Source organism: Callorhinchus milii, unplaced genomic scaffold (genome assembly GCF_018977255.1).
Source record: "Callorhinchus milii isolate IMCB2004 unplaced genomic scaffold, IMCB_Cmil_1.0 Scaffold2, whole genome shotgun sequence".
Taxonomy (NCBI): domain Eukaryota; kingdom Metazoa; phylum Chordata; class Chondrichthyes; order Chimaeriformes; family Callorhinchidae; genus Callorhinchus; species Callorhinchus milii.
In genome coordinates this window covers 81,345,155-81,367,817 of record NW_024704743.1, presented here as the reverse complement: position 1 = coordinate 81,367,817, position 22,663 = coordinate 81,345,155, and the positions used below count along the sequence as shown (strand labels likewise).

Sequence of the window (22,663 nt, the reverse complement as noted above, 5' to 3'; positions counted from 1 at the left end):
TGGAATCCATTATCAGTATGAATAATTATCAGTACAAAAATGATAAGAAAGTGAAAGCTGCTCTTAATAGTAATGCTGCAAAAAAGTTATAGACCATGGGTCTGACGATTCATAGCAGCCAGTTGGACCACGCTAAGGTAAACGACTGCTATTCCAACAGGGTCACGAGAACCTACATTCAAGTGACAAACAGGCCAAACACATACAGATTTGGGCTCCTCCATACAGATTCAGAACTGCACATACTCATGACCATAATTTCACAGATGTTCTTTTTCAACTGCCCAGCTTTCTGTGTCAAAGTTTCTTTTTAAAAAAAAGTTTGGCAATGTCATTGTTTAACAAAGTGATAGTGTTCGTGGAAAAGCTAACAATTGCATTATGCAGTCATTTGAATAAACTGCTTAAAGGCCAATGTGGCAGAGAACATAAATGTTTTTCCCATAACTGTTCCGTGGTTTGTCACAAATACATAAATACAGTCAGTACATTTGACAGTATTTCCTTGCAAACTTTGAGATTTTTTGGTGTTGATAGGCACTAGAGCAGATGCAAGGATTATTATTTGGACTTTTTAGGGTTAATAATAATCCTTGCATTTGACATAGCGCCTTAGATGTCTCGAGACGTCTCAAAGCTCTTCACAGAATACACTGTAAAGTGAAACAAAAACAGAGAAAGCTGGGAAACCTCAGCAGGTCAGGCAGCATCTATGGAGAAAGGAAAGTGAGTCAACATTTCGGGTCCACGACCTTTTGTCAGAACATGTTTTGTGTACCCGAAACGTTGACTCACTTTCCTTTCTCCGCAGATGCTGCCTGACCTGCTGAGTTTTCCCAGCTCTCTCTGTTTTTATTTCAGATTTCCAGCATCTGCAATATTTTGTGTTTTGATACTGTAAAGTGAATTGACTGTGTATTTTGTGGGCAAAACACAACAGACAATTGCGCACAGCAATGTCCCACAAACAGTCGTGGATTGAGTGACCAAGTTAAGATAATATAATGAATAGAAAAACAAATGCTACTGAAGCAATGAAAGTTACTGGGTTTTATTCTTTGAAATGCACATAAAATATTTCTTAAAGACAGCTCACTCATATGTACCATTAAAAGCATATGTGCATCATTGGAAACATTAAAAGAGAAAGAGTGCACAGAATGGAAGGCTGTAGGGGATCAGTTTAGGAATAAATTGAGACATTGGCACACACTTTATAATTTTGCTTCCACTCTTTCCAATAATGTAAGTTTTGGAAAGGTTGATAATGGTCAAATTGCACAGCACAAAATATTTGAGAGCCAAAAACAATATCTTGGTTAAAAAAGATATCTTTGGTATAGATATTTTTTTTAAAATTCTGTTTCAAGCAGCTTTTCTGAAGCTTGTCAATTTCACCTAATTGTGCAGAAACTACTTTGTGGTTTCTCTTATTTATTGTCAATCAGCTTCTTTCCTTTGCCATTTGTCTATAAATCCCATAGTATACGTCTGCATTCCTGTGGTGAAATAAGTTTCACCAGCCAAAATGGTTGTATCCAATTATGTTTTTTTCAGCTCACAGTTGACTTTCACATTGGCCCAGAATGACCTACACATGGTCTCCTATACTGCTAAAATCACTTTCTTAGACAGATCTCTTACCTGTCCACCACTTGACCAATACTCTTATGGGTCAATTAAGGCTGTGGGGGTATTGACGCAACTGGAAGGTTTTTTTTAAAAAAAAGGAAAGATAAAGAACAATCTGTCAATTTTGTTCCAAGCAAGGCGTGTAGAGGTTTCATTTAGAAATGGGAGATTAAGCCCCACATTGTCCTGTAAGCCTTACTCACTGAATGACAAAAGGGTCTGATTTGTAGGTAAAGCTAACAATCCTGTGTAACATTTGTAGCTTGGGTTAATTATGTGTACACACGTGTACAGAGAGCCCTTCATTGTGCAATTAACAACTCACGTTAATGGCTTACTTGTTACCCCAGCCCACAAATTACACCCCTTTAACACTTGGAATGTGTAGTGCTAAATAGTGCTCTTGAGACACGAGGAAAAAATTCTTAGCAGACAAACTATTTTTTCTTAAATTTAAGGTTGCACAGAATTATGGCCTTTTTAAAAAAATCATCTTCTGAATTAAGACTGAATGTAAGAATTTTCCACTATTCTGCATGATCTTAAATTTTAAGGTCATACAGGATAAGTCTAAATGGCTTTTCAAGCCTTCAATTTTTATGATGCAGTGTTAAAACAAAATCACTGCAAAACATCTTCAAGCTCACCCATCAATGGAAAAAGGTTCAGAGGATAGTGTAAGATAAGCAACCAGGAGTAAAATTTATTAACAACAATACAGACGGCATGAATAGCACTGCAGACTCAATCATTGATGCATAAATATTGCTGCCAAAGTTGGATCCAGAGAAGACGTAGACATATTGCATAATAATAATACGAACACTTGTATTTGATATAGCGCTTTTCACGTCTTCTAGGCATCTTACAGAATATACTGTAAAGTGAATTGACTGTATATTTGTGGGCGAAATGCGGCAGCCAATTGTGCCACAATTGTCCCACAAACAGTCGTGGATTGAATGACCAAATCATTATGGTTTTTTTTAGGGATTATTATCCCCGGAAAAGCGATCCGCCAATCAATTAACAACTGGGTTCATACTTACTGCTAGATAAACAAAGGCTTGTGACATAAGGAAACTTGTCCACATTTCGCCCTGCCGGGAATAGAACCCAGCTCTCCCACTTGCGAGCTGAGTGCTCTAATCACTGAGCTACAAGATGTTCAGATGGGCAGAAAGCAATCCGTGTCCTTTAATGTGGGGGAGAGCAATATAAAGCACTTCAGGCACCCATGTGAAACAATTTGTCAGTTTATGTTCCTATGTATTTTTTCACTAGCGAAGAGACGTAATTTTGAACATCTAATAGAGGTATTCAAAATTATAAAAGGTTATATTATATAAGGTTACTATAAATCGGTCGTTCCCACTAGTTGAGGAACTAGTGGGACACAAGTATATGATAGAGATTAGGGAATCTAAAAGAAAATTTAGGAGGAACTACTTTGTGTAGAGGGTAGTGAGATTGTGGAACTCGATGCCTGAAGCATTGGTGGGACCAGATAGTATAGATGCATTTAAGAATAAGCTAGATATACACTGAGAGAAGGGAATAGAAGGGTCGGGGAGGGTATAAGGAGTGATTGGAGACTGGCATGGAGTATAAACACCAGCACGGCCGAGTTGGAGTGAATGGCCTGTTTCTGTGCTGTACATTTTATGTAAGTTAATGCATGAATGTGTGTCAACCAATCACTCTCATGGACTTTGGAGCGACAATCTTGAGAACCATTAACTATAACAATAATAATAATCCTTGCATTTGATCATGTCGTCGAGACGTATCAAAGCACTTCACAAGATTTATTGTAATTGGGTTAACTGTGTATTTTGTGGGCGAAAGAGGTTGGGCTGGGGCAATGCCCTCCAGTAAGGTAACACTAGCTTTTTACAAATGACTGAAAATACTATCACATGAGAAAGCAGCACTAAATGTTAGTTTTGGAAGCAATGCAGCTTGTGAAAAGCAAGTGATATCTCCAGTTTCAAAGACTTCTATGTTCTGAGTAACAATGTTTGTTAAATCATGTTTAAATGAAAGAGTGGATCAACAAGACTCCATCAATGGATTGATGTCTGAATGTATCATGCAGTATTGAGCCATGAAAACCAGGAGGATTGAATTCTTGCTCAGTTATCTCAGACAGGGTGGTGGTGGGATCTTACGATCGCCCTTACTGTGTCTGGGCTATGGAGTGGCAAAAATAACCAGGATTCCAAATCTGAATAAAATGCAAAATACTGCAAATGGTGAAAAACTGAAAAAAAAGAGATCACTGGGAACACACAGCAGGTCAGGCAGCATCTATGGAAAAAGGAAAGTGAGTCCAACTTTCCTTTCTCCGAAGACACTGTCTGACCTGCTGAGCTTTCCCAGCGATCTCTGTTTTTCTTTCAAATCTGAATGCTATGCAATGCTGGAAGTGAGCATACGTGGATGCTGCTTAAGGACTGGACTGGGGTTGCCATGGTTAAATAGCTTGTCAACGCCTTGGAGGGAAAACAGTATAATTCAGGAGGAGAGAGGGAGGGATTTAATGAGAATTGTTGAAAAGGAAAAAGAAGTAAAACAATGGAGGAGCACTTCAGAAGATGAAAACCAAAAACTATCTAACAAGTGGTTGTTGTGGTAAATGGCATTGCTAATCTTACAAGTGTGAACAATGAAGCAAAATTATACTGGTAGCAGTTGATTATTCGTTAAGGGATGCATTTGGCACTGAAGTTGTCCTCTCTTCAACTGGAGATTTGGCCTTGAAACAAACCCAATGAAAGGAGCCAGACATATTCTCCAGTTGACAATCGTTACATTAAATGTAACGGAAGAAATTAGTTCCAGCAGTCTGTGTTGAAGACCGCCATGGACAGGAGCCTATAAAGCTAAAACGTCTAAAGTTTGTCATAAAACCTAAAAATCTCCAGTCTGAAGCATCTGGAATATAAGCACCAAAGACAAACCTCATTTCCCAGTATTACTCAGTACAAGTTGTAAAGAATGTGGAGATGCCTTAGATACAATCGCTTGGGAACAGCCTGATTACCCAGTATTACTATTGTGCATTCAGCCAGTGCTTATTTTTCCCAGTCCTGGAGCTCGGTAAGTAAATAAATGTGGGATACTGTGTAAAGCCACTCCGAGATTCACCCCTCACGTACATTATCAGTGAAGCAAGGTGCAAAGGGGAAATTGGAAATGTGCTCGTTTCCACAGAAGTACATTCATTGATTAAAACATGAAGACACTTTCTGCAAAGTGGATCTTTGCTTCATGTTTTAATATTACGCAGATGGAGGAGTAAGCTCCTTTGCTTTACCATATCCCAAAGTTATCCTTTGCCTGATAACATTTATAACTCCACCTCACCGAGCCAGTTTGGAACATTGGCATCTTGTTTGACCCTCAACTGACCTTCTACCACACATCCATGCCATGACCCGCTCTGCCTTCTCCCAGCTCCGCAACATCGCCCGGCTCTGCCACTGTCTCACACCGCAGGACGCCAAAACCCTCATTCACCCATTTATCACATCTAGGCTCCCTGCTTGTTGGCCTCCCCAACTCTTCCCTCCACAAGCTGCACATCCAGAACTCTGCAGCTCATGTCCTCTCCCACACCAAGATCTGTGACCCTATCACCCCCACTGTCGCCCCGGCTCCACTGGTTCCCCATCCCCCAGTGGATAGTTAAAAATCCTCGTCCTCGCCTTCAGGCCCTCCATGCCCTTGCTCCTTCCCATCTCTGTGACCTGCTAACCCCACATCAACTTGTCTGCTCCCTTCGATCAGCAGGCTCCGGCCTGCTCCAAGTTCCCCGCCCAGCCCACTCCACCATCGGCAGGCTGGCCTTCACCCTCTCTGCCTTCATCCACTGGAACTCCATCCCACAGTCCCTTCACCTCACTCCCTCCCTTGCCACCTTCAAGGCAAGTCTCAAGACCCTCCTCTTTGACTGTGCCTTTGGCCACCCTCCTGCCCTCCAACCCCACTGATCGTAAACCTCTGCTCAAGTCCAAATCCCTGGCTGTCCAACGCCTGGGACGTCCTCCCGATGTGAAAGACGCTATACAAATGTAATTTTGTATTTGTATAACCGATTAATATATAGCCTTTTACTCATTCAATCCAAGGAAGGTTAGAAAATAGGGAAAATCTATTTACTCTGTGCTGTTAGATTGCTTATATTGACTGTCAGGGTGGAACTAAACAATTCTCCCACCTTATTTGTGAATCTAGGCTGCGTTTTGTTATTTTGTTTACATATTAAGCATTCCAGTCTAACCCATGATCTCTTAAAAGCAACTAACATATATATTGTTTATATTTATATTGCACGCTCACACTTAAGTTCAACAACGAACTATAAAACGGGATAAAGCAAGACATTTGTTTGCTTTTTTGCAAATTTATGAACAACATCAAAATGTCAGGAAAAGGTTAGATTTTTCTAGTTAGCAGTAAAATGATATAATACAAATAAGTAAGAAAACGTGTTTCTGTATTAGGTCACCCAATAAATCCCTTCACATCCTAGCATCTCCCTGTCTCTGTAGTTTCCTACATCACTCTTGTGCTCACCCCTCCAATCTAACTTGGACTGGCTGTGCACCACCATTGGTGGTCAAGCCTTTAGCAACTACGCTCCTAACATCTGGACCTCCCTTCCTCTAACCCCCTGTGTTCCCTCCCTTTATCTGTCTTTAAATCCTATCTAAAAATGTATCTGTGCAACTGTTCATTCAGCCACACCCCATCCCCTTGTATCCCCCTCCTCCCTTGCTCGGCATCTACCCAGGCTTTGTGAAATGCTCTGGAATGTTATCTACTTTAAGGATATAAGTTGTTGTTGTTACTGCAGCCATACTTAGCTAGGTGATCAACAAACACTGCTTAGAACTACCACAACTGAAATAAAACTGGTTTCTGCAACCAAATACCCATTACAAACCAGAGAAGTAACAAAATTAATGCAGTTGTAAATTATTTTTTCAGGCTGGACACATTCATTAAATTTATCAACAGTTTCTGAGGCAGCATTCCGATTTTTACAGATATCTGAGAGCCAGATTTTGTGCAAAGGAAGAGATCGCAGTCTGGGAAATGATGGGATCAGTAGTTCTTTCCTGCCTCCAGGCTGGTTATTTGTGTTATCGTTCATCTACAGCTGAACTCTTAGCAAAATACATGGCAATATCTGTTCAAACACTGCTCACCCTTGATTAAATCCTAAAGGTCATACTATGGAGAGAGAAGAATTTAACACCTCAGCACATTGGCGCTAATGTATTTATTCAGGAAATCACCACCTATGCCCCCTTAGTAGTTTTGTTCTTAGAGTAATAATTTCAGGTTCTGTAATCTGCTCTGACAGTTTCATAGTTATCCAGAATTTGTCCCGAGAGAGAGAGAGGGTCAAACTACTATTTTGGTTAATGTGCTAGTAAAATTAGCACCAGATGATTCTTTTTGGCCAGTGTGAATTCTCTTTACATGCAGTCCCTGAGTGACTGAAACATTAAGTGAATGCTCTGTGCCACCTTTAGCCACAGTTCATAAATCCCGGTCTCATAAATAACTAGCAAAGTAGCGCTTGCATTACCTCTTTCTCCTGGTCTGCCAGGCAGGCCTGGATTTCCTGGGAATCCTGAACGTCCCTGAGGTCCTTGTTCTCCTGAAGTTCCTTGAGGTCCTTGGCGCCCAGGCTCGCCAGGAGGCCCTGGGTTTGCCCGAACTGTTGCGTGGTTGTTTGGAACGTGGTTGAGAATAGAGTTATATCTTGCCATGTGACCTGGGAAAAATCAAGAGTAGCTAAAGATCAGACCAGTAGGAGAATGCATCCATTTCCACGACTACACAATGGGGTTTGTGAATGCTTTTCGAAGACAACGGCTACCTTCAGTGCTCACGCAATATATTCTGGAAATCAAGCATCAAAGACCACGAAGTAGAGGGATCAAATTTATGGCTCAAGTAATATTTATCAGATTGAACGTGGTGGTTAATCCACCCTTCTCAATGGTGAAAACCAAGAAGCAGAGTCGCTAGTGATGGAGCTCCTGACCCCATAAACCAATTAGCAGGACATCTGCTTCATTATAAACAAAGAATATGATATCCTGCTAACTGGTGAGTCGGAATCGGACATCCAACAGACCTGGTATCTCAGTCTTAACCTGAACCGATGAGAGAGGGAAGGAGGGGTTGGTGGTTTGTGGGGCATTTCTTGGCCCATTCCATTTAAGTAATATCACGTGGGCCCAATACAACTGTAGCGGCACGACTGAATTACGTGGCACTTTAAAAGGAAAATAATCAAGACCCCAATAATCCCCACACATCACAAATGTAATCCGGTAATCAGCATTTCAACAAAAAGGATCCCCTTAGGCCAATGTGTCTTACAGCCTCAATTAAAGGCAGCCAAGTTTGGAATAGGTTTGACTTTCCAACAAAACGTCTACAGCAAGATTGACACTACTGTTTCAACATTAGGTACCTCTCGGTTTTCTGTCAAAACAGCACCCCACCTTTCATTATTATCTTAACTTTTTTTTCCAGCACAGACATAGATTTGCTTTTGATCACATCTTTCAGATGGTAAAATAACCTAAATTCAGTAGGATTGCCAACACAGCTGCTTTTGTTTCTTGAGACGGATGGTAAGCGGTTTGAACTTTTAACTAGCAACAGAATGGCCAGTTACTTATTTTTAAAAAAATGCCTCTCTTGCTCCACCACCTGAGTCTCCCAGCACTGCTACTGCTCTCTAAATGGGGTTTAAAAAAACACTTGTTGACAAAACAACAGCGTAAATAGCAAATCATACTGGAAAAAATGCCTTGCGACTTAACCTACCTCTCCACCTCATGTATGTCATCTGAGAGAATTCTGCTTTAAAGAGCAGATATCTTGTGGGTTGGCATACTGATGTACTGTGAGTTTCCTGATGAATAAGTTCTGATGCTCCCTTTGCATTGGCCTTTTCCTGACCCATGCTTTTCAAAACCCATTACTATATTTGCACAATTGCAATCAGTTGATCAGCTCACAAATCTTACAACCATAACATTACAATGTCTTGGGACAAAATTCTACCTGGATCCAGATTTTTTTATTATCATTATTTGTAGCATTTAAGAGCATCTAGAATTTGGCAAATTCTTTATCAATTAATTTTTTGAAGCCAAGTTTTCTGTAATTTTTCAACAACGATAGACAATCGACTCCAAAGGTAGGACTGAATTTCACAATTTGCAAAATTCTGGAAGTCAGGACTTTATAATGTTATATAAATATAGTAAATCTAGACCCTGGTAGAATTTCTCTGCCATCCCTTATATCTCTGAGGCACTGCTCAATTTTGTACAGCTATATATTGAAATAGTTTCTCCTTCTAAACTGTCCATATGTAAAAAAAACATCTCAAGCAGCAGCTTCCACATAGAAGCCTCAGGATTTCTACACAGTGGTTACTTATAATAATAATACTTACTCTGGATAAGCTGCTCGCACACTTGCCGAGCAATCGAACGGACCGTGGTTTGCGACTGAATATCTCCCTAGTGTAAAAAGACAATGTTAGAAATAATATGGTTTCTATTACTGTTATTGGAAACACACAACAGTATTTTGTTTCACACCACAATAGAGATGCTATAAAATAAAATCCTAAATTTAGTTTGGGAATTGCACAAAGCATGGGGCATTTTCACTGAGTACACAGAAGAATTTCCCTTTCACACCATCTCCTTTTACAAGCAAGTAGTTTGATACTATTTAATTTCCCTTTATATCACGTAGTCTAATGTACGGCTGTGTTAATCATATGCAAACACATACGAGGACAGGGAATTGGAGGGATCCTTATTATTGTAAATAACAACCAACGAAAAAAACTTATGTTTTAAATTTAATGAGAAATCTGGGACGTAAAATCATCAGCACTCATTTTATTATCAGTTTTAGTCACAGGTGAGACTCTTAAAGAAAAATGTTCTCTCTGTTAATTCCTCAAAGCGAGAGATATCTTCCTTACTGCCAACTGAAGGCTATCTGAAATGTTGTTTGCACAAGGTTTAAAGAGATGCAGAGAGAGCATATTTTACAATAGAATACAAAATTACATTTGCAAAGCGCTTTTCATGTCGGGAGGACGTGCCAAGGCACTAACAGTGAGGGATCAGGGAGGGTGGAGGGCAGAGAGGGTAGGAGGGTGGCCGAAGGCACGGTCGAAGAGGAGAGCCTTGAGGCGTGCCTTGACGGAGGCAAGGAGGAAGCAAGGCGAAAGGTATATGGGATGGAGTTCCACTGGGTGAGGGCAGAGAGGCTGAAGTGCCAACTGCTAATGGTGGGGTGGGCCGGACAGGAACATGGAGCAAGCTGGAGCCTGCTGAGCGGAGGGAGCGGACAGGTTGATAAGGGGTCAGCAGGTCGAAGAGGTAGGAGGGGGCAAGGCCTTGAAGGTGAGGTCAAGAATTTTCAACTCGATCCTCTGAGGAAATGGGCGAGGGTGGGGGTGATTCAGTCACAGAGCCTGGTGCGAGAGAGGTCACAAGCTGCAGAGTTCTGGATGGTCTGCAGCTTGTGGAGGGAAGAGTTGGAAAGGCCCACGAGCAGGGCATTGGCATAGTCGAGCCTGGTTGTAATAATAATAATAATCCTTGCATTTTATATAGTGCTTTTCACGTCTTCTAGACGTCTCAAAGCGCTTCACAGAATATGCTGTAAAGTGAATTGACTGCATATTTGTGGGCGAAACGTGGCAGCTAATTGCGCACAGCAGTGTTCCACAAACAGTCGTGGATTGAAAATGACCAATTTATTATTGTTTTTTGGAGGGATTATTATTAGGCCTGTGGAGTAAGGAAACTTGCCTAAGGTTTCATCCTGCCTGGAATTGAACCCAGGTGTCTCGCTTGCAAGCCGAGTGATCTAACCACTGAGCTGCAGGACTCCACATAATGAAGTCATGTATGAGGGTTTCGGCAGCCTGAGGGGTGAGGCAGTGGTGGAATCGGGCAATGTTGTGGAGGTGCGGGAAGGTAGAGTGGGTCATGGCATGAATGTGGGGGAGAAAGGACAGTTGAGGGTCGGATAAGATGCCTAGGTTCCTGACTGGCTTGGTGAGGACACTGCCTAAACCTGTGTCCTCTAATCATACTGTCTCAGTGCATCCAGAAGTATTGTTCCAATTTTACTTTCTCAATCTCATTCAAAATCTTGTATTAATTACTCACAGGGAGGTCAGGTAGACTCACACCAAATTTAACGCTCTCCCCCACCCCAAGGCAAACGTTTTATCCAGGTTTCTAATAAGACAGGCCTTAGGGAAGAGAGGGGAACACCACAGCAGTAATGGTGAGAAAAATATCCCAAGACAGAAAGCATCCTGGAGTTTAAGGGCACAAACGGGCAAGGCTGTTTACAGGGTGTGCATACCAGACACCCACAAACCTCTCATTATGTTGAGGGTTCTTTCAAAATCTCCTTAATAGTCATATTGTTACCTCTTATTATTTATTCCAGATAACGTAAAACCAGTCTTTTAAAATACTTACCCTTTGACCCTTTTCGCCCTTTGACCCGGAAGAGCCCTGAAATAGAATTAAAAGTAAACATTGGTTGAAGGATAATTTAGAGACTAATGATATGACCACCATTAGCAGCAATGTCTTGGTGGGCAAAGAACCAGAGAATAGCACATTGCATGTTTAACCATCATTAATCAGGTGTGTTTTCTCTCTTTACCCTGTCGCCTCTCCTCAACACCCAATCCTGGTTAAATAAAGCATTGTTGATGTAACAAACAGCTGATATTTATGGATTCAATAACATTTTGATATTTGCACTGTAGAAACATTGGTGACTAGGCTTCTGCAATTGCACATAGAAATCTCTACAAAGAAACTGAACACAATATAAAGAGAGGGAAATATAATGCAGATGGCAGTTCAACATGCATTTCAAAAGCTATTAACTATTGAATCCCTCCAATTCTTTTCTTGATCTAAACAGAGTAAGAGTTAAATTAAATGATTCAAAATTTTTACAATTAAAATGAGCCAGTTTTCATTCTCATGATCTACCGGCTAACCCCATTGGAATGTAGTTGTCTGGGAACAATGTCTTAGACCCGTTATAGTGTGGAAAATGGACTGATTTCTGGGTCATCTGACATTAACCTCTTTGCAATGTGACATCAGCGGCGCTGGCTCAGCGCACAGGAAGTGACATCAGCGGCGCTGGCTCAGCGCACAGGAAGTGACGTCAGCGGCGCTGGCTCAGGGCACGGGAAGTGACGTCAGCGGCGCTGGCTCAGCGCACAGGAAGTGACGTCAGCGGCGCTGGCTCAGTGCACAGGAAGTGACGTCAGCGGCGCTGGCTCAGCACACAGGAAGTGACATCAGCGGCGCTGGCTCAGCGCACAGGAAGTGACGTCAGCGGCGCTGGCTCAGGGCACAGGAAGTGACGTCAGCGGCGCTGGCTCAGCACACAGGAAGTGACATCAGCGGCGCTGGCTCAGCACACAGGAAGTGACATCAGCGGCGCTGGCTCAGCCAACAGGAAGTGACTTCAGCAGCAATGTTTCAGCTGCACATAGGAAATGACACATTAAGCTGAAAATCAGCCATTTTTGGCGGCCAACAGGATGCCGAGTCCACGCTGAAAACCAACCGCTCACAGAGCAGCAGCCTCATAAGCAAATCTGCTTTATTAGGGGTGCCTGTATTTTGTAGAAAACTCCGTTGGCTCCAAATACTTTTGAAGTTGATAGCCATTAAAATCTAGTGCAGGTTACCCCAAGTAGATTGTAATTAAAGTTCTGAGCAAGTCTGATCCAAGCACCATATAAATTTGCAGCACAGAGGAGGCCATTAGTCTACCATGACTGTCCTCTCTCTCTGAAAGAGAATCTTAATCTCCTACTTTATCTTCTTACTCTTTTATATTTATCTAGTTCCCTCCTAAAAGAAAGCATAGACATAGGCATTTCACGTTCTAACAACCCTCAGTGTTAACTATTATACCTATGAGTAAAGCGATCTATCATACACATTAAACAAACGTGGCTTGGCCTGAGTTAAGGCTCAAAAGAAAAAATGAGCTGTGTCACATCATCACAGACCACTGGGGAAAGCCATTTGTTTGCAGGAGAAAGGATCATAAGATCATTTCGGATGAAGAAGGCCCTTTGGCCCATTTGATCTAATCGTTCCAGAATACTCTCTCTCCCCACACTCCCCAAACTACCATCTTCCGATCGCAACATCATGCTTTTTTTTAAAATATGGCCTCAACCACCCTTCCCTGCAATCTGTTCCAGTTGTTAATTACTCTCTGGATAAAGAAATACCTTCTGATGCCTGTCCTGAAATTGTTCTTTGGATGCCTAAACCTGTGTCCTCTTATTCTACTGTCTCAGTGCATCCGAAAGTATTGATCTGAGTTTACTTTCTCAATCCCATTTAAAATCTTGTATTAATTACTCGCAGGGAGGTCAGGCAGACTCGCACCAGATTTAACGCTCTCCCTCACCCCAAGGCAAAAGCTATTGATTGTTTGTCAGGATAGAACAGAGGTGGTGTGGTTGTTTTGCTGCTTGATGCACATAATGTGTGCATCAACTAGACACCTCTTATTTAAGCTTCAATTTACACTATCATTCACTGCTGAAACCATGACTAAAGCCATGAAATGGACACAGATAATTACCGGACCATCTGGAACATAATCTAATGGATTTCCAATCAGTAAATCTCGGAATTTCCCAAACAACGCTCTTATTGTTTAAAGTCCTCATTGAAGACCGAACTTGAGTGAGTTTTACTAATCCATAGCAGTAAGGCCCACTAACAGCAAAGAAAAATATTTCAAGTAAATGTGTTCTTGCCAGGGCAATTTAAACGATGTTCCCAAGAAGCATGGGGCTTTTGTAACATTGATGGGTTTACAATAAAAGGCACTTTAGTGTTAGAACTGAACAAAATCATTCAAATGGCCTAAAGATTTAATGCAAATTTAATTTACTGCGAGGCAATAAATTTGAAGATTGGCTGTGCTGAGACCACAGAATGTATGGAGGTGTCAGAAATTTACGTATTTTGTAGGACATGCATAGACTTTAATTTTAGTTTTTACTGATCAGAATTTGAAAGCAATTCAATTGACCTTTATTGTAGGAACTTCAGGACAGAACAGTGCTTAAAAGTACTCTTCAACAGCCTCACATCCACAGTTCCCCACAAGGAAGTTCCTTGTCCCTACCACACAGTAAGCGGGAAGCCGTAGGTGCAAGCCAGGAGCTTCCATACAATGGAGAAAGGTCGAATCAGAGAACAAATCACTGTAAACTTCATAGCTTGGGAGCAGATCATTTCACTGATAGTTCAGCAAAATAGTTCAGCACCTGCCTACCTTCTCAAAAGTGTTCCTACTGCATGTAACTAACTTCTAAATAATTGGGGGTTTCTACAGCAAATCACTGGCTCTATAATTATCCAACTTACCCAGGTCCTCTGTTTAAAAAAAATCAGCCTACAATAATACATCACTGCTGTGTTTAGCTGTTTGTAACTAGTAATGCACTTATTTTTACATTCTTTTCCAGAAGTACAAAGTGCAAATGTTTTACTTACTGGTGGTCCTAATCCACCCTGGGATCCTGGGCTTCCTGAATGGCCGGGAGAGCCTGGAGCACCTGGACTTCCCTACAAAGTCATTCAGGACAAGAGTTAGCTTCACAGCACACAAGATCATTTAAACAGCACATCTCGGCAAGACTTTAGTATTTCGGAGCTTAGTGACTGACCAAGCCAGTCATCTCACAGGGGATAGGAAATGAAGATGTAATCTTATAAAAATAATGGAAGCTTTAAAATGTAAACCTTTTCAAAACAGAGCATGTGGAAGACCTCATTTATTTTGTATAAAATTGCTACTTGGCGCAACATTTATGACTGAAAGGTTAACATTTTACAATGTGCAAAGGTTTTATTACCAAATGAAGCAGTATACAGTACTTTGCACACATGTGAATTAGAAATGTTCAGATCTTTCAAGAAACTAACCAGCTATTTTGTTTAAATGGAAACAAAATAGCTTTTTCTTTGCTATCTATGTGTGCTATGTTTGCACACATAGCAAAGGCAAACATTTTATGAGGGTTTTTAAATGCAATGAGATTTAAAAAATATCTTTCTAACTTGTAAGTAAACATGCAGGCTTTTCTTAATGGGAGAGAACTATATTTGTACAGAATAATACTTATGGTAAAGTTTATCAAACTGCAGGATATACCACTGCGTAACACTGCAGAGAACGTTTCCATTCCTAACACAGGGGCCTTGTCAGTGATCATTGTCATTGCTCCATGTACATGTAACATGATAAATACTATTTATAAAGATAGATATTCATGAAGATTTTTTTAAAACTATGAATTATTAGATGATACTGTACTTCACACACAAATATGTATTTATAGATCACTTATACTTTCTCTCACAAATGTACAAGATTTAGAGTGAGATTGGTTGACGATGGATGAAACTCAATATTTATAATTGGAGCATTGACAGAACTTGCAGGTTCCTATTGAGCTAGTCACAAGAAAATGCAAATAAGATGGTTGCTGAAGATCATGCAATGAATCACTGTTTTGCGTTAAATGAAGTAGATTGAATGTAAATAACAAGATACATCAATAAATAGTTATTAGGAGAGAGAAGCCATTTAGCAAAAGCACAACTCATAACAAATGAATACATGCAAAGTGACTATGGAACATGGAGGATTTCATGAGCCGTAGACAAACCCCGATCTCTTATAGCGGCTAGATTTTTGAGAGTTTATTTTATATGTATAAATACATCAGCACTCAATCTGTGCTAATACCTAATAGTGAGTTCAAATGCAATAAAATTCACCAGCATTTTTTTGTGGCTGTTAATGTTACAAACTTTCTTAAAACATTATCTCAAGGGGATAGTAAATGTTGGAAGAATAACTATTAGTTCAATTTAACATTATTAATGAAATCATTCATTCAAGATTATTTTGAAAAAGATAAAACACAAACAGCACACTCTTTCACTCATTGAGGTATTGGATATAAAAATCAGGATAATTAACTTAAGACAAGTCTGAACCCAAATATTACATTAAAAGTTGCTTCCAATTTTTTTGAGGCTGTAATATAAATCTCCAATTCAAAGGGTTTAGTTTCAAATCCAATTGTTGGCTAATCCTTAAAGCCAGGTGATTCAGAGTGGCTGAGAACTACATATTAGGATGAGGAAAGATAGACAGGAATGTTTAGCCATTCTCTAGGAGTATGTGGAGCCATAATCACCCAGATAAAACTGGTCATTCACTTCATGGCTGCTTGTGCAACATTGCTGGGCACAAATTGTCAACCATGATGGCTTACAGATACAGTCATTATACTTTATTATAAATGCTGTGAAGCACTTTGAAACATGCTGATGATGTGATAAGGTGCTAACTATTTCACAGAATTACATAGAATGATACAGCATGGAAATAGATCATTTGGCCCAAACTGTCCGTGATGGAATTATTGATCAGGGTGATTTCTCCACTAGCACGTGTTCTGCTGCAGAACTGTCTTTCCTCAACCTGATTTCAATTGCTGTGAAACACCAATTACAAGGATTATAATTATAACAGGATTAGTAGTGAGGTTGCTTTGAAGATCGGAGGGGTAAATTACAGGTGCCAATATTTCCTCCCTCATCCAAATTGACACTAAATCTGAGCTAATTTGAAATAGAGGGTTCAGAAACTCAGATTAATGAATTGGTCATTCATCTCATGGCTGTTTATGTGGTTTGAATTATCATAGATTAGATACAGCATTTATCTATGTAACAAACTGTCATTGTGTGAAGCACTTTTATTGCTGGCCTTTAGTGGCTGCCACTTTAAGCAGGGTTTTCCATCTCATTAAGGAGATCCTCCACATTCCATTTATGCGAGGACATTAAAATGTGAGTAAAGATAAAAATAAGATTGCTCTCGTACTTACTTTTAGTCAGCTTGAACAGGGCACCAGACTTGCCAAATGCTTTGGTACATTTCCTTATATTACTACTTACTGAGACACTTTGAACACTCCTGTATTATTACATTTAAGACTTTTCCAATTCCTTCCTATCTCTACCCTCTACAAGCTCTAATTCATCCAAAATTGCAGCTCATATTTTTTCCTGCAGTAGACTCAGCATAGCCCCCACCACCACCTTACCAGGATTCACTAGCTGCACCGCCTCTGAAACTATCTCGAAATCTCTTTACCCTGCTCTGCCTCTCTCTGCTTTCAAAACTCTTCTAAAAACCTATCTCTTTCACCGGGCCTTTGATGAAAACCCTTAATTTGCGTGCTGATCCCTATCATCTTTATAAAGCACCCAGACAAGATCATCCTACATGAAAGGCACTGTAAAGTACAAGTTATAGCTAGCAATTTGCCTAGCTATGTTTCCTATTGAAACCCATTTACTGCTGCTCAGAAGGATTCTAAGTCTATAATCCTGGTCAGTGTTCAGAAACTATATATCTAATACAGGCCAACTAGCAAACATCACTGCAGCTCTGCACTTTGCCATTGCTGTACAGTAATCCAGGCTGCTTCATGCTATTCTGGAGCTTTTAGAAGCAGGAGGGACAGGACACAAATGCCCCTTTATAACACTGAATTAGACTCACCAGAAGTGAAACACTACAATTACACTGACAGACCAATCAACCACTAAAATGAATAAAAGACAACTATAGTGCTGTGTTCTTCATCCACTAGAATGCTCTCAATGAGACACTGCCACCAGTCTGTAAAGTATAGGGAATGACTTAAAGCGCTAAGTAGTGGTAGCAAGTCTGTAAAGTCTGTCAATTCTCATGCACTAGCCAAGTTCAGTTAGGAGGTTTTCAGCAAATCAGTGCAGCATCTGATAATTAGGCACAGCACAGTACAATAACTGATGTTTCATGCTGGAGGCTTAATGGTTGCATACCATGCTAGGCTGGATTATGGCAAATAATTTACTGAGTGAGTAATTACTTTGTGGTATGGATACCAGATGCAAGACTAAGATACCTGAGTTGAGTTTTCGTATTTACGCACTGCTGTTGATCTTGGATATTATTGTTGCCCGGTACCATTTATTCAATGGTCACTTACTTATTCTAAATTACTATTAAACGATCTTGACTTCCAAGGTGTACCTTCTGAACAACTTCCTTTACTTGCAGCAGCAAGTCTAATATAGTGGATGATAGTTGAACAGAACATTGATTTGCAGACTGGCTGTCATGAATGACTTGTTACCCAATCCTGCACAGAGCTCAGCCAATTCCATCAATTAAAGCAGTGTACCGTGTCCCACATAGGGGTACCATTTTTACATTTGTGTTTGTACTGTTTTGGGATAAAGGTTCATTTATCTTTTTTTAAAAATCAGCAGATTCAGCAGAAACTGATTCCAATCAATAAATGTCAGTCCCACATCCTGTGTGATCACAGGACTACTTGCAAGGTCCATTCTGCCCTCTACAATACTCCTCACATTGTAAGGAGACAGCAAGACTTCCAAGTTCTACATATACTTGCTAAATAAAATCATTTGTAAAAATTGATAACAGGACTAGAAACTATTAGGCTTGAATTTTTTTTAAAATGACTCTTTAGTTGCTAATCTTCACCTGACGAGAATATAATGGTTTTATTATTGAAAATGAATTACTCCAACAATGTGATGTGTATTGCAATATCCGCTGTTCCGGTTTATTATGTCAATTGCAATTTACAGATTGCAAAAATCCATGACCCACAAACTCCAAATTGTTAAAGCAAAACTGAAAAGTTGGTGAGTAAAACAGTGACAGGGAAACAGGCAGTAATTTTGCTCACTGACATTTATTTGTTCTTTTCTGCCTTGCAGTTAAAGTGCTTGAAACAATGCTTTATTATAGAGTGTTAGGACTTGCAGTGCCTACAAAATATACGTTCACTGGACTTTACAGTACATCCCATGAAGTGCTTTGAGACATCCTCATGATATGAAAGGCAGGATCAAATGTAAGTAGTATTATTTTGTTATGTATTTAAACTCCTGATGTCAAATTTTGCAATTGGACATTGCAATGAACGTAATGAATCTGGATTGTGGATAATGCAAATTAGACTGCATTGTGTATATTGCAAACTGGATTATTTTTAAAAAGAGAGAAATACTGTGCTTTGTTAAAAAAAATCAATTTCATCAACAGCTTGTTGATAAGACTGAACAAGTGTTGTCTTTGCTTAATAGAAAGACTTGACAACAGGTTTGAAAAGCTCTCAAATCAAATAAACACTGCAAAAAGCATCTACAGTCTAAACTGTGTCATACAGAGGGAGCCTCCTGTAAGTCACTCTGACTCGCAAAATGCTAACTCCAAGGAAATCTACAGCTGGAGGCCTAAGCCTCACCAGACTACAAGACTTTCAGGATGTACAAGAGATGCCCTAAGAAAATACAGTTCATGTCATGGGGCTTTTCTCTAGCTGTTACACCATTTGATTTCAACATACACTCTATGAATGATGTATGTAAAGTGAACTTAATTGTTGCAGAGGTTGTTGGGGGGAGGCTTCTCTTATTGTTCCTATTTCTATTAAAAAAAACTTACCCTCGTACCTGGAGACCCACGTGGTCCATGTGGACCCTCTGTACCTCTTGGACCCTGAAAAATTGACACGGTTTAAGACTACTATATCCTCCTACAGCTCAAGTGGATGGAGTACTTACCGCAGGCCCATGTGAGCCAGGTGGCCCTACAGAACCATCTTTACCAGGTGGACCCTAGATCAAAAGTGGATTACATAATCATTTGATATTTCATGTAAAAAGCTATTGAGCAACAGAAACTTATAGCTATGAATATTTTGACATCTGTACAGATGATGATACACATTGTTAAAATGCCAGACGATATAGACTTGGGACAAAGTTTGCGATGTACTGTGATGTGCTCCTTGTGTTAATTAACACCTTACCTCACTGTTTTATAATTTAAATAATAACACAAGGAAAGCACTGCTATAATAGTGCAACTATACTCCAATAAATAAACAATTGAGAGTTGTGGTGAATATTCAACAAACCCGTCACCTCACCACTGACTTTGGTACACTGAGCCACCTCAGTTCAAAGGCACATTACACCAATAATTGAGGTTACAATGTGTGAAAAACAAAATTCGTCCTGGGTTCATTAACCTTCAGTGTGGAGGTACAGCTCACTGCTGCACTCCTGGTCACCAATCGTGGGAGCAGCCTGTGGGGTCTCTCTCACAGTGAGTTTTCAGTCTCAGGCGGGTAATCTGGGGAAAGAACACTGTTTCCCACAAGGATGGGAATCAAAACAGCAGCAACAGAGGGCTCATCACTTACACCTGCCATACAGGCCTGCTCAAGAACAGCAATGCAAAGCAGGCACAGTTGGCAATGAGGGGAAGGCCATACTAAAAAGATAAGAAAGGCTATTTACATTGTATCTGTTTCACTTGCATCTTTTTGCATTATGCATTTAACCCCTTTACATCTTTAAGTACGGCCTCTCAACGCCAGGCCTGGTTGTTAACTAAGGAGACTACATCCGTCTGTACAACCACAATCAACAACAGCAACAACTTGCACTCCAGGGTCAGTGAACCAAAGACAAGTTTGTATCTTAACAAAAAAACGCCGCTGCAAGATTAATATCACTTATCTAAGAATATTCATGGCAGCAGCCCACCGTAAGGGGATAGTTAATCATATGGACCCTGGGACTTGCAGTTTGATTACAGGCCTAATCCAAGAGGTGTACAATCAGCCTACCATTCCCAATATACTCTCCAGGGTCTAGAACGACCTGGACAATCTAGTGCCTCCTTCTTTTATCCAATGTTAGGCTGCCAGAGCATTTCCCTGTTACCATAAGAATAAAATATCTTGGCTTTTAATACCAGTTAGCGGTAATGACAGAGTAATAAGGTCTGCTGTGCCAGGGTCTAGGTCACTAGTTGTCAATATGGCAGTATTCCTAAACACATTCCATTTCTTACTTATCAGCAGGATTGATTAGGAATGTTTTATCAACCGGAAAGTGTGGATCAGGACACCTTTGATTTGTCCAAGGAGAGCATGCGTTTCATAAAAATAAAAGAAAACAGGCACAGGAGGAGGCCATTCAGCTCACTGAGCGTTTTTAGCAGATGTTTTATTTCCAATGCCCACTCTTTGACCATACCCCATTAATAACTTTGCCACTTAACTCTCCGGTAACACCATCCCTTCTATATCCCTGGTGACATTATTGCTTATTTATCCCTGGTAATATGTTTTTTTGTTTATCCCCGGGTTTTAAAGAATAATATGATATCCCGTCCCAATCTGTGAGGACTTTCATCATAAAGTATTGTGGTCAGCCCATTGGTATCAACATATTTTGTACACATTCCCTTCCCTCCCTACACACAAGCACAGTCATGTACACACACACACACACCGCTGTGTTAATATTTAAAATAAAATTTACATACACCCTCAACACACATACACGCACACACGTGTTTTAACATTTAAAACATAAACTTTAGATCTCCCCTAAAATTATATATTGCAGTATGAACACGATAATAGCATTCTTTTTGGTTTGATTATGTGTTTAGTCTCACCCTTTGACCTGATGCACCTTCCCGCCCTGGGATCCCTGGTGCGCCTGGAATTCCCTAGACATAGTAAAGAAAAGACAAATAATTATAAACCATCAGTCTAAAGTTCCTGACAACTCAGTGGGTGGATACTGGTTGGTGTGGGATTGATCTATGCAGACAAGAGGGATTGTAGTTTGATTTTGGCTGATTCGCTGATGTCAACCAGGGCAATGGTTGGAGCCTTAGCCTTTCCATCCCAAGTAAGGATTTGGCCAAACCTGCTCACCGTTGAGCAAGGCCCTGCTGAAGTGCACATGATTGAAGACAGGATTGTACTCAGCAGTCATTTCCCCTTCTACACTATGGACAGTCTGTCTATTGTCCAGGCTAACACACTGCAAACTCCCAAATCCCGGAAACACACGCCATCACAAACTGCTGCCTTCGGGGGACAGAAGGAAAAAATATCAAAGAACTGTGGAACAAGAAGGATAGGATCTGGTGAAGTCAAGTCAGCAACAAACCCCCCTCTCCCCACACACAAACACGCACACCTAACATTTCGGAGACACTTGTCCCTTCCTCAAAGTTAAAGGAGCTCTTGTTGAAACAAAAAGGATCAATCTGGGCAGATCTCTGCAGGATGGCACTTGTAATATTTGTCAACTCGTTGACAGATGCCTGAGGCCTTAAATTCTGAACAGAAAAGCTAGGAGCTATCAGACACACAGCAACCCCAGCTGACATCTGTAGGTTTTTTAGACAGTAAGCAACAAATATGTAAGAGGAATGGAAGAAAGCGTTTATATAGTCAATTATGTCATAGAACCCTGAATGAAATATACATCCCAGTAATAATATTTTGACAGACATAAAGAAAGTTTTTTTTTGGTGCATTATAATTAAATTGTAATCCTACCTGTGGGCCTGAGGAACCAGGATCTCCTTTGTCGCCTTTTTCACCCATGGTTCCCTACAGATTTAACAAAGATACGCTTCAGAAATGGAAATTGTTTGATTAATAGAAGTAAATGCAAGAAAGAAAAACAACTTGTATTGAAATTGAAACACAGGATAACAGGAACAGGAGGAGGCCATTCAGCACATCAAGCCTATTCCATTAGTTTATTAGATTTTGGCAGATCTTTTAATTCCAGTGCCTGCCCTTTCACAAAACACCTTGATACTTATACTACTCAAACATCTGTCTATCTCTCTCTTCAACATTACTATTGGTTTCACCTCTAAAATTTTCTGGGGTAGAGCAATCCCTCTGTATGAGGAAATGTTTCTTGATCTTAGCCAGCTATAGTATCACATCATGTCAAAA

General features: G+C 40.3%; 1 protein-coding gene across 4 annotated transcripts in view; it reads right to left on the bottom strand.

The window, feature by feature from the left end:
* The window catches only part of col14a1a (collagen, type XIV, alpha 1a), a 116,157-nt gene that overhangs the window by 4,418 nt on the left and 89,076 nt on the right, over nt 1-22,663 (bottom strand). For 3 of the 4 annotated variants that reach the window (XM_007907507.2, XM_007907509.2, XM_007907510.2), the window contains exons 39-45: nt 22,253-22,306; nt 21,355-21,408; nt 19,443-19,496; nt 14,271-14,342; nt 11,193-11,228; nt 9,128-9,194; nt 7,235-7,423 (exon numbers count right to left, since the gene is read on the bottom strand). In XM_007907507.2, coding sequence (XP_007905698.1) covers nt 7,235-7,423; nt 9,128-9,194; nt 11,193-11,228; nt 14,271-14,342; nt 19,443-19,496; nt 21,355-21,408; nt 22,253-22,306 — 526 coding nt within the window. Of the gene's footprint in view, nt 1-7,234; nt 7,424-9,127; nt 9,195-11,192; nt 11,229-14,270; nt 14,343-19,323; nt 19,378-19,442; nt 19,497-21,354; nt 21,409-22,252; nt 22,307-22,663 lie in introns of all 4 variants that reach the window. The other variant, XM_042331937.1, reaches the window with a different exon arrangement.